The sequence below is a fragment of the Poromitra crassiceps genome, assembly GCF_964638095.1.
Source record: "Poromitra crassiceps genome assembly, chromosome: 2".
NCBI lineage: Eukaryota > Metazoa > Chordata > Actinopteri > Beryciformes > Melamphaidae > Poromitra > Poromitra crassiceps.
Window position 1 is genome coordinate 20492161 of NC_139624.1, and position 14511 is coordinate 20506671.

General features: G+C 47.6%; 1 protein-coding gene across 6 annotated transcripts in view; it reads left to right on the plus strand.

The window, feature by feature from the left end:
* The window catches only part of lrp6 (low density lipoprotein receptor-related protein 6), a gene marked incomplete at its 3' end in the record, with an annotated part of 105042 nt that extends 90531 nt beyond the window's left edge, over positions 1–14511 (plus strand). For 3 of the 6 annotated variants that reach the window (XM_083650533.1, XM_083650537.1, XM_083650535.1), the window contains 9 exons: positions 495–685; positions 4401–4610; positions 4743–4868; positions 5686–5922; positions 7908–8018; positions 8447–8677; positions 11135–11271; positions 11948–12045; positions 14184–14511. In XM_083650533.1, coding sequence (XP_083506659.1) covers positions 495–685; positions 4401–4610; positions 4743–4868; positions 5686–5922; positions 7908–8018; positions 8447–8677; positions 11135–11271; positions 11948–12045; positions 14184–14511 — 1669 coding nt within the window. Of the gene's footprint in view, positions 1–494; positions 779–4400; positions 4611–4742; positions 4869–5685; positions 5923–7907; positions 8019–8446; positions 8678–11134; positions 11272–11947; positions 12046–14183 lie in introns of all 6 variants that reach the window. The other 3 variants (XM_083650532.1, XM_083650534.1, XM_083650536.1) reach the window with 3 other exon arrangements.

The window sequence follows — 14511 nt, forward strand, 5'->3', positions numbered from 1 at the left end:
TTAAGGAGCATCCACGATGGGAGGCTTCTGGTTCCTCCTGTAAAAACTGTAAAACACAATAGATCTTTCAGTTCCGTTCAGTTCTGTTTATAGCCTCTTATCACACAGGCATCAGCACAGTACACAGTACTTCATATATACACACAGTCACACACACAACATAGATACATACATACCATCATATCCATAGTACACATTTGATTTGACTAGATTATATACATTGTGATACTACCTAAAAACAGTATTATCTTTAGACTGTGGGAGGAAACCGGAGGATACGGGGAGAACATGCAAACTCCACACAGAAAGGACCGGGGTGGAGATTTGAACCCACGGCCTTCTTGCTGAGGCACCGGTGCTAACCACTGAGCCACCGTGCCACATTTCAGTGAACGGTTCTTGTGATTTTTTTTTCAGCAGCCTCTTCAAAATGGAGAAGAGATGCACCGATGTTCTAAGGTGGGAGGATTATAACTGATCTTGTGCACCAACAGGTACATGTACTTCACCAACCTGTTGGAGCGCTCCCCGAAGATCGAGCGTGCGGCGCTGGACGGCACGGAGAGGGAGGTGCTGTTCTTCAGCGGCCTGGGGAAGCCCGTGGCTCTGGCCATCGACAACGAGATGGGCAAGCTCTTCTGGGTGGACTCGGACCTGCGGCGCATCGAGAGCAGCGACCTGTCTGGTGAGTCTTTATTGGTTTATTTGGCAGGGACAGTGCATATTAATAAACATTGCAGTAAATATGCCAGAATTAGCCAAAAGGCTAGTTTACATGGCCAGGTGTTACAATATACTCCCTAAAATAAAAAGAAAAAGGTGAAGATAAAACACAATTATTGAAATAGGATGCAAACAGTAGCTCATGATAAAACATTGTTAAAATTGACATGTTACAGAAAATGTTGATATGAATGATGATAATAATATAGCTAAAAAATGACATGACAACGTTGTAGCGGCAGGCACTAACAAAAGCTACATACGATACAAGAGGCAAGCAACAGAACAAATGACATGACAACATTGAAGCAGGCAAGCAGTAGCAGAAGAATAAAAAACAAAAACAAAATAGACTAAATAAACATGCCTTTTTATTTAGCAGCCAGTCATATTTATATGATTGCCAGCAGCCTATTTATAATTCCTAATTGAAATATTGAATCTCCATGAGGGCCAGGGCCAGCCCACATAATCTCCACAACAATAGCCTATAGCCTATTTCAGAAAGAATATGAAAATACATAGATAGCCATACAAGGGGAATTCCAAACATCTGCGTTTCCCCCCTGTCTACACTTCCACTCTAGCGCGGATTTTGGTGACAAAGACGGGCCAGATAGCCGGAGACCAAAGCCTACGTTTCATCAAATGGCTTGAGGTAGTGTGGAAAATAGGTGCAAACCAAGTGCCGAGCCATAAAAACGGGCTAATGTAGACACGGCCTATGAGGAGAGAAGCAGGGTCTGAATGTGCGTCGGGGGGGTTTGACACATCAGGAGAGAAGCAGGATCTGAATGTGCGTCGGGGGGGTTTGACACATCAGGAGAGAAGCAGGGTCTGAATGTGCGTCGGGGGGGTTTGACACATCAGGAGAGAAGCAGGGTCTGAATGTGCGTCGGGGGGGTTTGACACATCAGGAGAGAAGCAGGGTCTGAATGTGCGTCGGGGGGGTTTGACACATCAGGAGGGAAGCAGGGTCTGAATGTGCGTCGGGGGGGGGGGGGGGGTGGGGGTTGACACATCAGGAGAGAAGCAGGGTCTGAATGTGCGTGGGGGGGGGTTTGACACATCAGGAGAGAAGCAGGGTCTGAATGTGCGTCGGGGGGGGGGGGGTTTGACACATCAGGAGAGAAGCAGGGTCTGAATGTGCGTCGGGGGGGGGGGGGGGTTTGACACATCAGGAGAGAAGCAGGGTCTGAATGTGCGTCGGGGGGGGGGGGGTTTGACACATCAGGAGAGAAGCAGGGTCTGAATGTGCGTCGGGGAGGTTTGACACATCAGGAGAGAAGCAGGGTCTGAATGTGCGTCGGGGGGGTTTGACACATCAGGAGAGAAGCAGGGTCTGAATGTGCGTCGGGGGGGTTTGACACATCAGGAGAGAAGCAGGGTCTGAATGTGTGTCGGGGGGGTTTGACACATCAGGAGAGAAGCAGGGTCTGAATGTGCGTCGGGGGGGTTTGACACATCAGGAGAGAAGCAGGATCTGAATGTGTGTCGGGGGGGTTTGACACATCAGGAGAGAAGCAGGATCTGAATGTGTGTCGGGGGGGTTTGACACATCAGGAGAGAAGCAGGATCTGAATGTGTGTCGGGGGGGTTTGACACATCAGGAGAGAAGCAGGATCTGAATGTGTGTCGGGGGGGTTTGACACATCAGGAGAGAAGCAGGATCTGATTGTGCGTCGGGGAGGTTTGACACATCAGGAGAGAAGCAGGATCTGAATGTGCGTCGGGGAGGTTTGACACATCAGGAGAGAAGCAGGATCTGAATGTGCGTCGGGGGGGTTTGACACATCAGGAGAGAAGCAGGATCTGAATGTGTGTCGGGGGGGTTTGACACATCAGGAGAGAAGCAGGATCTGAATGTGCGTCGGGGAGGTTTGACACATCAGGAGAGAAGCAGGATCTGAATGTGCGTCGGGGAGGTTTGACACATCAGGAGAGAAGCAGGATCTGAATGTGCGTCGGGGAGGTTTGACACATCAGGAGAGAAGCAGGGTCTGAATGTGTGTCGGGGGGGTTTGACACATCAGGAGAGAAGCAGGGTCTGAATGTGTGTCGGGGGGGTTTGTTGACACATCAGGAGGGAAGCAGGGTCTGAATGTGTGTCGGGGGGGTTTGACACATCAGGAGGGAAGCAGGGTCTGAATGTGCGTCGGGGAGGTTTGACACATCAGGAGAGAAGCAGGGTGTGAATGTGCGTCGGGGAGGTTTGACACATCAGGAGAGAAGCATGGAGCAAATGTGTGAACCAGCGTTGGGGAAAGGACACGGGGAGCATTGTGCCTGGCCAGGAGAAGTTGGCCCGGAGCCCCGTGCTCAGCACATTCCAGCCATCCTCTGCTGCCCCACGCAGGCACAAAGGCATGCAAAGCATCTGTACCAGCCTTGGGAAAAGGGGGCATGGGGGGGCAAGCAGCGCACACTCCACCGTCAGAGGGGTAGTACTCCTAGAGATCCTTTCCCTTTTTTTTTTATCAGGGAGGACGGCAGACATTTTGAGGCGCATACTTGGCCCCCTTCTCTCCTTTGATCCTGCACAGGGGAACGTGCTTCAGTTGGCTAAAATTAGAGCACCAGGGGCACTGCACTGCTGTGGACCTCCCAGGGCAGGCAGATGCTGCCTGGCACCCTCCTCAGGGTAACAGCTACTCGGGCACTCAGAGCAAAGCTGCCGTCAAACAGTCTGATGGCTTTATCGGGGTGAGATACTGCCACCACATTTGACTTGGAGTTTGCTTTTTCGACCTGGAGACATGAAAACAAAGGTTGCATTATAGTACCTCAGCTCAAGATCACACGCCACTATGTTGTTGTTGTTGGTCACTCATGCAGCCATTCTGTCATAACAAAAGGAACAGCGGGTGTTCATCTTGTCTGTGTTTTTTAAAAGTGTAGCTTCACTGTCCTCTCTTTTCTTCCTGATTTCCTCCATTGTTGTTGTTGTTGCTGCTGTGACTTCCTGCTCTGTAGCCACTAGCCTCACCTTGATAGCCACAACCAGCTCGCCACTGGCTACATTTACATATCGGCCACAACAACAAGTGGTATGCCCCCAAAAAGCCTGTTTCATGCAGACAGGGGGTTTTACGCATGAACACAGACTGATAATAGGGGTGGGAATCACCAGAGCCCCCACGATACGATATTATCACGATACTTGAGTCACGATACAATTATTGCCATTTAAAAAAAAAAAAGTGATATATTGCGACTTATTACTTTTTTCAACTGCAAATTATGTCCCCAAAGAGAAAAAAAACGTTTTATCTAATGAGATAAAGTTTCCAGTCTGTTCATCTAACTTAAAATCATTTTTATTGCAGCAAAATCGGTCATAAATGTTGCGTTATGCACTTGACAATTCATATAATAAAATATCGCAATACTATGACGTATTGATACCCCCCCCCCCCCCCCCCCCAACTGATCATGTAGAATATGCCCTATTTATTGTATAAAGTTGCTTGAACTTTGGCTACCAAACTGTGAAGCAGAAAATGTGTGGTTGTTTGTGTCTTGCCTTCTGGAGCACTGACCTGGCTATACCGCTGTCCCACTCCTCCTTGCCCCTCCTCCTCCCCCACGCCTCAGTTTTGTTGCCCGTTTTGTTGCCTCAGTTTCCTGAGCCTTTTTTCCCTACAACCTGCTTTCTCCCTGCTGCTGTTTTGATTCAGGGGCCAATCGCATCGTGATCGAGGACTCCAACATCCTGCAGCCGGTCGGCCTGACCGTCTTCGGGAACCACCTGTACTGGATTGACCGGCAGCAGCAGATGATCGAGCGCATCGACAAGACGACGCGCGAGGGCCGCACCAAGATCCAGGCCCGCATCGCCTACCTGAGCGACATCCACGCCGTGCACGAGCTGGACATGAGAGAATACAGTAAGACACCTTGCTGCACTTTTCAACCACCAAAGTTGGTACAAATCATTTTTGGTCTTTTTTTTGCCGTGTGTACTGTTTTTTTGTGTGCTAATCTGTGCGTGCGTGCGTGTGTGTGTGTGTGTGTCTCAGGTAAACACCCCTGCACCTGGGACAACGGTGGCTGCTCCCACATCTGCATTGTGAAGGGGGACGGGACGACACGGTGCTCCTGTCCGGTCCACCTGGTGCTGCTGCAGGACGAGCTCTCCTGTGGAGGTAAGAGACGTCACTCAGCTGTAGGGTTGCTCTCCTGTGGAGGTCAGAGACGTCACTCAGCTGTAGGGTTGCTCTCCTGTGGAGGTAAGAGACGTCACTCAGCTGTAGGGTTGCTCTCCTGTGGAGGTCAGAGGTGTCACTCAGCTGTAGGGTTGCTCTCCTGTGGAGCTCAGAGACGTCACTCAGCTGTAGGGTTGCTCTCCTGTGGAGCTCAGAGACGTCACTCAGCTGTAGGGTTGCTCTCCTGTGGAGGTCAGAGACGTAAGCTGTTGAGCCTGTTGCAGCGCTACAAATAGGCTGTTTTTGGCTTTGTAGGGAATATCTACTTATTTACGTTTCCTCGTCGCTCGTGTCAAGTTACTGCTAAGCCGATTAATTTCCTGCTTCGTCTCCTACGTACTAAAATCTAAAATTCCACGAACAAAACTAACGGAAGGCATTTATTTTATTTTTTTATTTTATTTTGAAGGACTTAGGATGTTGAAGGACCCCCAGCCCCCCCGCATACCGCCACCCCAATTGTGGAAAAAAATTAAAAGAAAAAAAAGTGTGAAAATTGATTTCTTGTAAAAACACTCACACATACCACCATAAAAAAAAATATATATACAAAAAATATATGTTTTGCTGTAAAAAAACACACACTCTATTGGGTCCTCGATAAATACAATTTTAGAATACTGTGAATACCACCCAGCCCTAATCCTGCTAATTCTGTACTCTTATCAGCTGTGAAGACCCAGGTCGTTGCCGGATTGGCTATCTTTTTTCTTGTCTTCATCACTGCTAACTCCGCCTCCTCCCTGCTCTCCCTCAGAGCCCCCGACGTGTTCCCCGGAGCAGTTCTCCTGCACCTCCGGAGAGGTGGACTGCATCCCCCAGGCCTGGCGCTGCGACGGCTACCCCGAGTGTGACGACAGCAGCGACGAGGAGGACTGTCCGGTCTGCTCCCACGCAGAGTTCCAGTGCGACAGCCGGCAGTGCGTGGACCTCAGCCTCCGCTGCAACGGGGAGGTCAATTGCCAGGACCGCTCGGATGAGAACAAGTGCGAAGGTGAGAGAGGCGGACCGGAACGACTTTTTACAACCTGGACCTTCTTTTCAGCTTGACTTTTGAAATATGTTTGTACTTTGTATAAGATGACTGTGATAATTAGTCATGTGACCAATTATGACCCTGAAGTATTTAACACACCTGTGGTCCTCATGGCATTGTGAGTGAACCTGATGACGCTACCCGCGAAACGCGTCGTTCACTGAATAAGTCTCAATAAGCCATTTCAGTGTGCGGTGGTGAATAATAGTGAATCATAATAAACCATCATAATAAGAATGCAGCACATGGGGGTTAAATGCACATACTCGGCCGCATGCTCCAAGACTTATTAAAGGAGAACTTACCTCCAAAACACTTTTTTTCAGCTTTTAACCAATATATATGACTTTGGGGGTGATGTGTGAAGAATTCTGGTCAGAATTTCCACATTTGACACCAAACTGTTGCAATTTTACCATTTGTATCATTTTTCAGCAGCATAACTGGCATAAGCGCCCTCTAAGGGTCGAAGACTGCTTTTTTTTTTTTTTCTCAAATGAATGGGAGATTAGGAACACACTGACGTCACAGTGTTCCCAAAGACTATGGGATTTCAAGATAATTACTCCCCTACCCCCCCTGTACCCTTTCGGCTCCTCAGAACTCCAAGCCTATTCCTATTGAAGTTTGCTCTTAAAATACTGAAACAAACGTCGTCAAAGTTGGCACATGTCTTAATTATAGTTAGTTTCCCGCTGAATGTGTCACTACTTTATTAATATCTTACCTGGATAAGCTCGAATGATGATGTATATATTATCAGTCCGAGTTGGAAGCAGCTGTCTCCAGCCAGGCAGGCGGGAGAGAGTCGTACTGTAAACCTCATGCACTAGCTCCAAGCTCCGCGGGCGCGCGCAGCAGAGCAGAGCTCTCTGTGCTCTGAGAGCAGAGAGAGAGCAGTCTGATATTTCCGCAAACAAATATGCTCGCAGTTTAGCGCACATGTAAAATATAACGCTATACTACGACGTGACAACGTGACAAAGCTTCTCTAAACACATCGGCTATCATATATTTCCCTGCATCCCTCCTACTGAGATTATATCGGTATTGATTTTGGACAGACTGAATGCGCGGAGGAGGAGGAGGAGAAATCTGCAGCTGTGCCCTGAGTAGCCCTGTGCCCGTCTGTGAAAAGCGTCCTGTCCAGTCGCACCTTAGCAAACAGATGCGGGATTCCCTCAATCCTGTACCCAATCTCATACTGTATTGAGCAGAAAAATCGCACAACAGCTATTTCTGTCTGTGTTTGTTTGTTGCTCCGTGAGGTTACAGAACGCCCCATGCATGCAGCAGGCTGTTTCGCCAGCCGGGGTCTGGCAGGAGGGAGGAGGCGCAGGCAGCCTGCACTGCGCTGAGAGGAAACTTTTGCACAACTTTTAACAAGAATCACGAAAAGCCCCCAAACTAAAATGAAAAAGGGACTATATGGCAACTTGGACGAGGGAATGACGTAGAGAAATCTCGCATTGTGTTACCCCAGAACGGGGGGTTTGTCGTATTGTGCGGTGTGCTGCTGTAACGAGCCCACGTCACTTTGCTCTCGTAACGTAGTTTCCATAGAGATACATGCAGAAAAATAATTAAATTTCTAGTTCGCCACTGAATTACCAAATTGATATAACTTAAAACCATTTTGAGCAAAGCTGTTTCCAAACAGGCCACCAGCGTTGGCTAATTGTTGATATTTATAAAGATATTGCCCCTCTCAAATAAATTATTTTTGAGGCATTAGGCAAACTGTAATGGCGTCGATTTCCGAAAAAAAATCTGGACTTGAACACAGTCAAAGAGCCTAGTATAGACAAGAGCATATGTCATTTCTTGGTTTTTTCCATAGGTATTTTCAAATCACTGTTCTAATACATATCTAGGGGGTAAGTCCTCCTTTAAGTAGAAAGGTATGTATGAAATTAAATATGATTGCATCTTTACGTTCCCAGTTCACTGCCCTCCTGACCAGTTCAGCTGTAGCAACGGCCAGTGTATAGGGAAACATAAGAAGTGTGACCACAACATGGACTGCACAGACAACTCCGACGAGAGCGGCTGCTGTAAGTCTCAAGCCTCATTTGCATCTGATTGAACCTATGGTTGGATATTTTTGTGTAGAAGCTGCTAGTGGCTGGTGTTTTTCACCACATTTCACCATTTGTATGTCCAAAGACGCTACAAGAATTCATTATCATCTATTTTACTCTAGTTATATAAATATAAATGTAAATATTTGAGTTGTATAAAAATTCACCTGCCGTACAGTTGTCATGAAAGCTGAATATTAGCTATAGAGAACAAAACTGTTTTTTGAACCAGGCTGTAAACATGCTGCAAAGTCGGGCATTTTAACATGGGGTTGTCTATGTGGAATGACTCGCTTTTGCAGCCACCCTCAAGTGGCCATTCGAGGAAGTGCATTTTTTGGGTACTTCCGCATTGGCCCCAATGCAACCGAGCGAAACTGCCTCTCTCTCTCGCCCTCCAGATCCCACAGAGGAGCCGTCGCCGCAGCCCTCCAACACCATCGGCTCCATCGTGGGCGTGGTCATGGCGCTGTTCGTGGTGGGCGCCGTGTACTTCGTGTGCCAGCGCGTCCTGTGTCCGCAGATGAAAGACGACGGGGAGACGGTCACCAACGACTTTGTGGTGCACGGGCCGTCCTCTGTGCCGCTGGGATACGTGCCGCACCCCAGCTCCCTGTCCGGCTCGCTGCCAGGTGGGCATGCACCACACTTCATACTGTCAAGTCTTTAAAAGAAGCGTTGCCCATTTCCAACCTGCTTTCTATCATTATAATCTCAGTAATATAAGCAGATGTACAGCGCTTACCTTCTCATGACTAGAATGAACAGCTAGTCATCCTAGCATATATAGTTAGCACCCGGCTACGTCCGGACTTGTTACTGTGGTCTGAGGTAGAGAAGAGAGTTTATTTTATCGAACTCACAGTCCCGTGGGAAGATCGAGTTGAGGAGGCTTATGAGCGCAAGAAAGCTAGGTATGCTGAAATGGCAGCAGAGGCAGAGCAGCGAGGTTGGAGGGCTCGAGTGCGGCCTGTAGAGGTGGGCTGCCGTGGTTTTGTGGCAAAGTCCGTTATTGCCTTACTAACTGAGTTGGGCATTCGGGGATGGAGCCTGAAACTTGCGGTTAGCAACATGTCTCAGGCAGCAGAACGAGCAAGTGAATGGCTGTGGATAAGGAGGAAACATGCTAGCTGGGGAGCTCGCTAAGGTCAGATTGATTGTTTGTTGTTGGTCACGATTAACGGTCCGCATCAACAGGGCTGAATCATTGACAGTGGTGGTGTAGTTAGGGATTGTTTGTTGTTGGTCATCATGATTGACGGTCTGCATCAACAGGGCTGAATCATTGACAGTGGTGGTGTAGTCAGGAATGTCATACCGAACCGACCTGGATAGCTAGGCTTAGATAGTGAGGTAATATGCAGTTGTGCGGTGGTAGCATGGAGGGGGGTGTTTCCAGGACGCTGGATTACACCGTTAAGCCTTCTTGAGGTGTCGTGGGCCTAACTTAACGAAACGTCGGTGAAGGAAGGTGCCCACTTGAAAACCCCAATGACATGCTTCATACTGCTGTTGGCTAGGGTAGGTAACTGGTGATTTGTGTCTTGTTTATTAGTTTGTTAGCCTGTTGTTAGCTTGTTTTATTCTGGATTGGGCTTCTTAATGTGTTTTTCCTCGGATTTTGGCACAAGGGATAGTAACATCTTGTCCTGTGTATTAATTAATAAAAAAAAGAAATCCCCGTTCGTCTGCTTGCAGAAACTCTGCCCCCACCAGCTGGGGAGTCCCGATGAGTGTCCCGAACAAACTGGAAGTACTTAGTAAAATAGTTTGAGCAAAGATCATGCAATATTTTATAGACCATGATCAGTTTTAGCTGTTGAACTCTACCTTCGACAGGGAGCCAATTTAACTCTCTAAAAGGGGTTGGGCTAATGTGCCTTCTGTTTCCACTCTCACTTCCTTGTACAAACCGGTTTTGAGCCGCTCTCCCCATAGCGTTCCAGACGTTTCTTAAACTGTGCGTGCGCGTGAATGTGTGTCTGCATGCGTGTGTGCGTGCGTGAGTGCGTGCGTGCGTGCGTGCGTGCGTGCGTGCGTGCCTTACCGGTGTTAAGAGGCTATTGTCCATGAGATGAGACGCTGTCTCTCTCTCTCTCTCTACGTCTGTCTGTGTCGCTGCAGTCAGACCGACCGGGGAGCTGGGGGCGGGGCCTAGGCTAAATCTCGCAAATTCGCGGTGCACACATCTCGCTGACACACATCAGCCCACAAACATACATGGTCACTTATAGAAGCGGCTGCACCGCTTAAAAAAAAAAAAAAAACGATGGAGTTGGAACAGAACTCGAGCAGAGCAGCTGTTCACCTCCATGTCAGAATGATGCGTTTTGCCTCATTCTGACACGGAAGTGCCTGCAGAGCTCTTGGCGTAGGACAACATGAAGACAAGGTAAAGGCTGTCCATCTGCATACAGTATATTACCCACATTGTAACACAAAGCCGGTTTGAAAATCGGCAAATCCTTCCTTTGAGGAATCAATGAGTTCTATCGACCTCTATTGGCCACCAGTAGGAATTGCAACAACATCCACAAGTCTCAAACAACATTTTCACAATGTAGAAGAGTAAGCTTGCTAAAACGTCAACTGGTATTTTGTGCCAGAATTAAATATAATTTTAAAAAGTCATATTGCCCTTGGAATAGAGCTCAACCGTGACCGCCCACTGTTTCATGGCTCCAGTTCCAGGAAGTGAATTTCAAATTTATTTCTCCATTGATGTTTCAGAAAATCCTTATGTAAAGACTTTGAAGCTCGGAATGAAGCCAACCAGCTACGAGATGAATCGGGACCATAAAACATTTGATTTGGTGGAAGAAGGAAAATGGAAAAAAGGCACCGGTTTTCTTTCTTTTTGCCTTTTTTTCTTGTTTTTGAATATTTTTGCTCCAAATTAAATGTTTTATGGTCACTCACGATCCCTCTCATAGCCAGTTGGCTTGGTTCCAGGCTTATAACTTTTTATAAGGATTTTATGAAGCATCAATGGAAGAAATTAATGAGAATTTCACTTCTTCGCTGTCGCTGTTGAGCTCTGTAAACACAAGCTACTGTACGAGGATGATGATGATTGGTTCCTGTCACAGGTATGTCCAGGGGGAAGTCCATGATTGGCTCCCTCAGCATCATGGGCGGGAGCAGCGGGCCGCCATACGACCGCGCCCACGTCACCGGAGCTTCCTCCAGCAGCTCCTCCAGCACCAAGGGCACTTACTTCCCACCGGTGAGACACACACACACACACACACTACAAAACCATCACACACGAGGTTAAATTGCGTGACACTCACGCTCAAAGGCACCTCTCCTGAAGCCCAAGATTGTCCACAACCCAAATATATTCAGTTTACTGTCACAGACGAGTAAAGCAACCAGAAAATATATTTTAAGAAGCTGAAATCAGATAATTTTGTCCTTTTTATTTTTACTTTTCAATTTTTTATTACTCAAACCAATTAATCGATGATCAAAAAAATGTGTTGTCGATGTAATAGCTCTACACTGGATGTTGCGCCATAACCAAAAGGAAGCTGTGACAAATCTTATTTTCAAATTCTATCTTTTCCAAACCATCATTTTTTACAGCTCTTCCATTTGGACCCTGGCACAATTTCCCCCGTACCCCACCTTTGCTAATAATTCCACTCAAATCTAAGAAGCCATTGTACGGCTCTTAACCACAGCCATGTGTTTCCATGAGAGCTCAGGCTAATATAGCCAGGCGAAGCAGCAGGTCTCTGGCCGTGAGAAACTGCCACAGCCACTTTCAACAGTTCATCGCCTCTGTTTTAATGATGTGGGCTTTTCTTTCCTCCTCGTAAAATGAGCGTGTGATTTGAATTTGTGTCTTGTTGTGTTCAAACCGTGTTCCATTCAAAGTGAATTGTTGTTTTTCCCAGATCCTCAACCCTCCTCCGTCCCCTGCTACTGTCCGATCACAGTACACCATGGAGTTTGGTTATTCCTCCAACAGTCCCTCGACGCACCGCTCCTACAGGTACATGACACATTTCAATACTTTTATACGGCTCTAAAGTAGGGCAGCAATGAAAGATACTCATATTTTGGAAGAAGGTTACAGTGTGGTAATAAACCAGAAACTGGATACATGCACGTGTAGACACAGGGGAAAAAAAACTTAGCATAATGGTAGCTTAATCTGACAAATTCAGACATGGGCCTTTTTCACCAGCAGCCATTTTGTGTCTAAAAGGCAGGAAGTTACACAGGTGCAAGCAAAACATAATGAGGGTTTCCAACTTTTAATCCATTTAGGTGTTCCAGTGCCGGGGCCCTCGTTAATGTTTTGGTTGCACCTATGTTACTTCCTGCCTTTTTTTTTAAGACACAAAATGGTTGAGGTGAAAAAGGTGCATTGATATATGAAAACATGTTCAATACTCAAGGGTGCAGTACAAAACATCGTCTTTCTCCAGATGGAAAGGCTGCCTATAATGGCTGAGACTGAACAATATTTAGCCAGTTTTTTTGGGGGGGATCAGTCTTTTGCAGCCCTCCTAGCTACAGTCCACGGAGCACACGTTTGTGAACGTGCCCCAGACTCCCAAACACAAGCAGAATGAGTTGGCAGTTGTGTCCTAAGGTCGTAATATTTTCTGCCAAGGGCTGACATTTCAAGTATCCATGTTGCTGCTGATTTGACCTATGGGTCAAATCAAATCAAATCATGATGACTGATTTTCTGCTGTCATTAATCAAAACAACATGTGGAGTATTTGGGATATCGTGCACTGCAGTGTGTCGTTATCGGTGATGTTGTGGTTAAACCAGTGCTGTGATGTACATTTTTGCTGTCTTTTCCTGCACTTCTCTGATGCCGTTTCAAACCAGGTCCACCAGGCAGTCGTGCCGACTAGAAACCCCAAGTCCTTTGTAATCGCTGCAGTCATTTAGAATATGTGCGATTGTCTCTTGCTTTGGCCTTAGCGTAAACCTTTCGCTGGGGAAGACCGATTTCTCTGGGTGGGTAGTAGTAGTAGCCTTTATTTTTATGGTCCAGTGATGATTGAAGCTGTGCTCGTCTCGCACTCGTGCTTTCAGCGACATTCAAACTGTGCAGGATTAGAACGTAACTGTCCTTTGAGGCTCTGCTCCTCCTTCAGTTTGCCTCCTGCGAATCCTGAAATCAATCAGAAAACTCTTCCCGCTTCCACGTCTATTTAAGAGAATACCAGAGAAATGGATCTGGTTTGGAAATGTAATCAAACGGCAGGATTGCAGCCTTCCGCACGGCGACTTGGGAGGAATTCCTCCGGCACATGCTAACACTTAAAACAGCCCCTTTCTGTACACACAGGCCCGCTTTCAAACAGACTGGCCTCCTTTTGTTTAGCCTTTCCCTGTGCGTCGGGAAATGGCACAGCCTCGGCTCATTTGAAAACACTCTCATACCGTGTCGTGGGTTCTGTCCAGCTAAGCGTTTCCTTTCATCCGTCATCAAATATGTTTATTTTTTCATAGAAAAAGTAAAAGTAGGCTGGGATCCCTGTGGTCAGTTAAAGTGGTAATCCGTGTTTTTTTTTCATGTCCAATTTTTTTTTTTTGCCAAGCATTCATTGCTGTGGTGGTTTTTTTGCACTGCTCTTCCCAGACATCACCTGTCAATCAAACAGTGTGGGGGCGGGGAGGTGACGTCTTGCCTGTTGATCCAGTTTGGCTCTCTCTCTTTTCTCTGTTCAGCCGCCATCTTGGCTATCACCGCTCATGCTAACCCACCCAGTGCTTTGCCGGTTTATTCCAAACAAAGCGCAAATGGAAACTGCATCAGTTGATTCTGGGTTACTATGGATGTAACAATATCGCGTTTTTTAAGGTTTACCGCGATGTCAAGCAACCACGGAGAAACACGGTGGTGCAGCGACCGGCGCAGCAGGGGGAAATTGGCCAAGTACAGTTGGGGAGAAAATGGGGGGGGGGGGAAATCAGAAAAAATAAGAATATAGAGCTATTTAACACTTATTTTAACAAAAATATATGACTTACAGCAGCTTTGTTAAACAGCTCTGCCTTGAGATAACTCTTGTTATGATTTGGTGCTATATAAATATAAAATGGATTGAAAATGGATTGCTTGACCCACGCGTTGTCTCTCTCTGCCCTGTCTCCCTCGCACAGCTACCGGCCCTACACCTACCGCCACTTTGCCCCGCCCACCACCCCGTGCAGCACGGATGTGTGCGACAGCGACTACACGCCGGGCCGCCGGCCGCCGCCCAGGCCGGCCGCCAACGCCGCTGCCCCGGCCGCCAAGGGCCAGGGCCAGGGCTACACCAGCGACCTGAACTACGACTCGGAGCCCTTCCCCCCGCCCCCCACTCCCCGCAGCCAGTACCTGTCCGCCGAGGAGAACTGTGAGAGCTGCCCCCCCTCACCTTACACCGAGCGCAGCTACTCCCACCACCTGTACCCACCCCCGCCTTCGCCCTGCACGGACTCCTCGTGA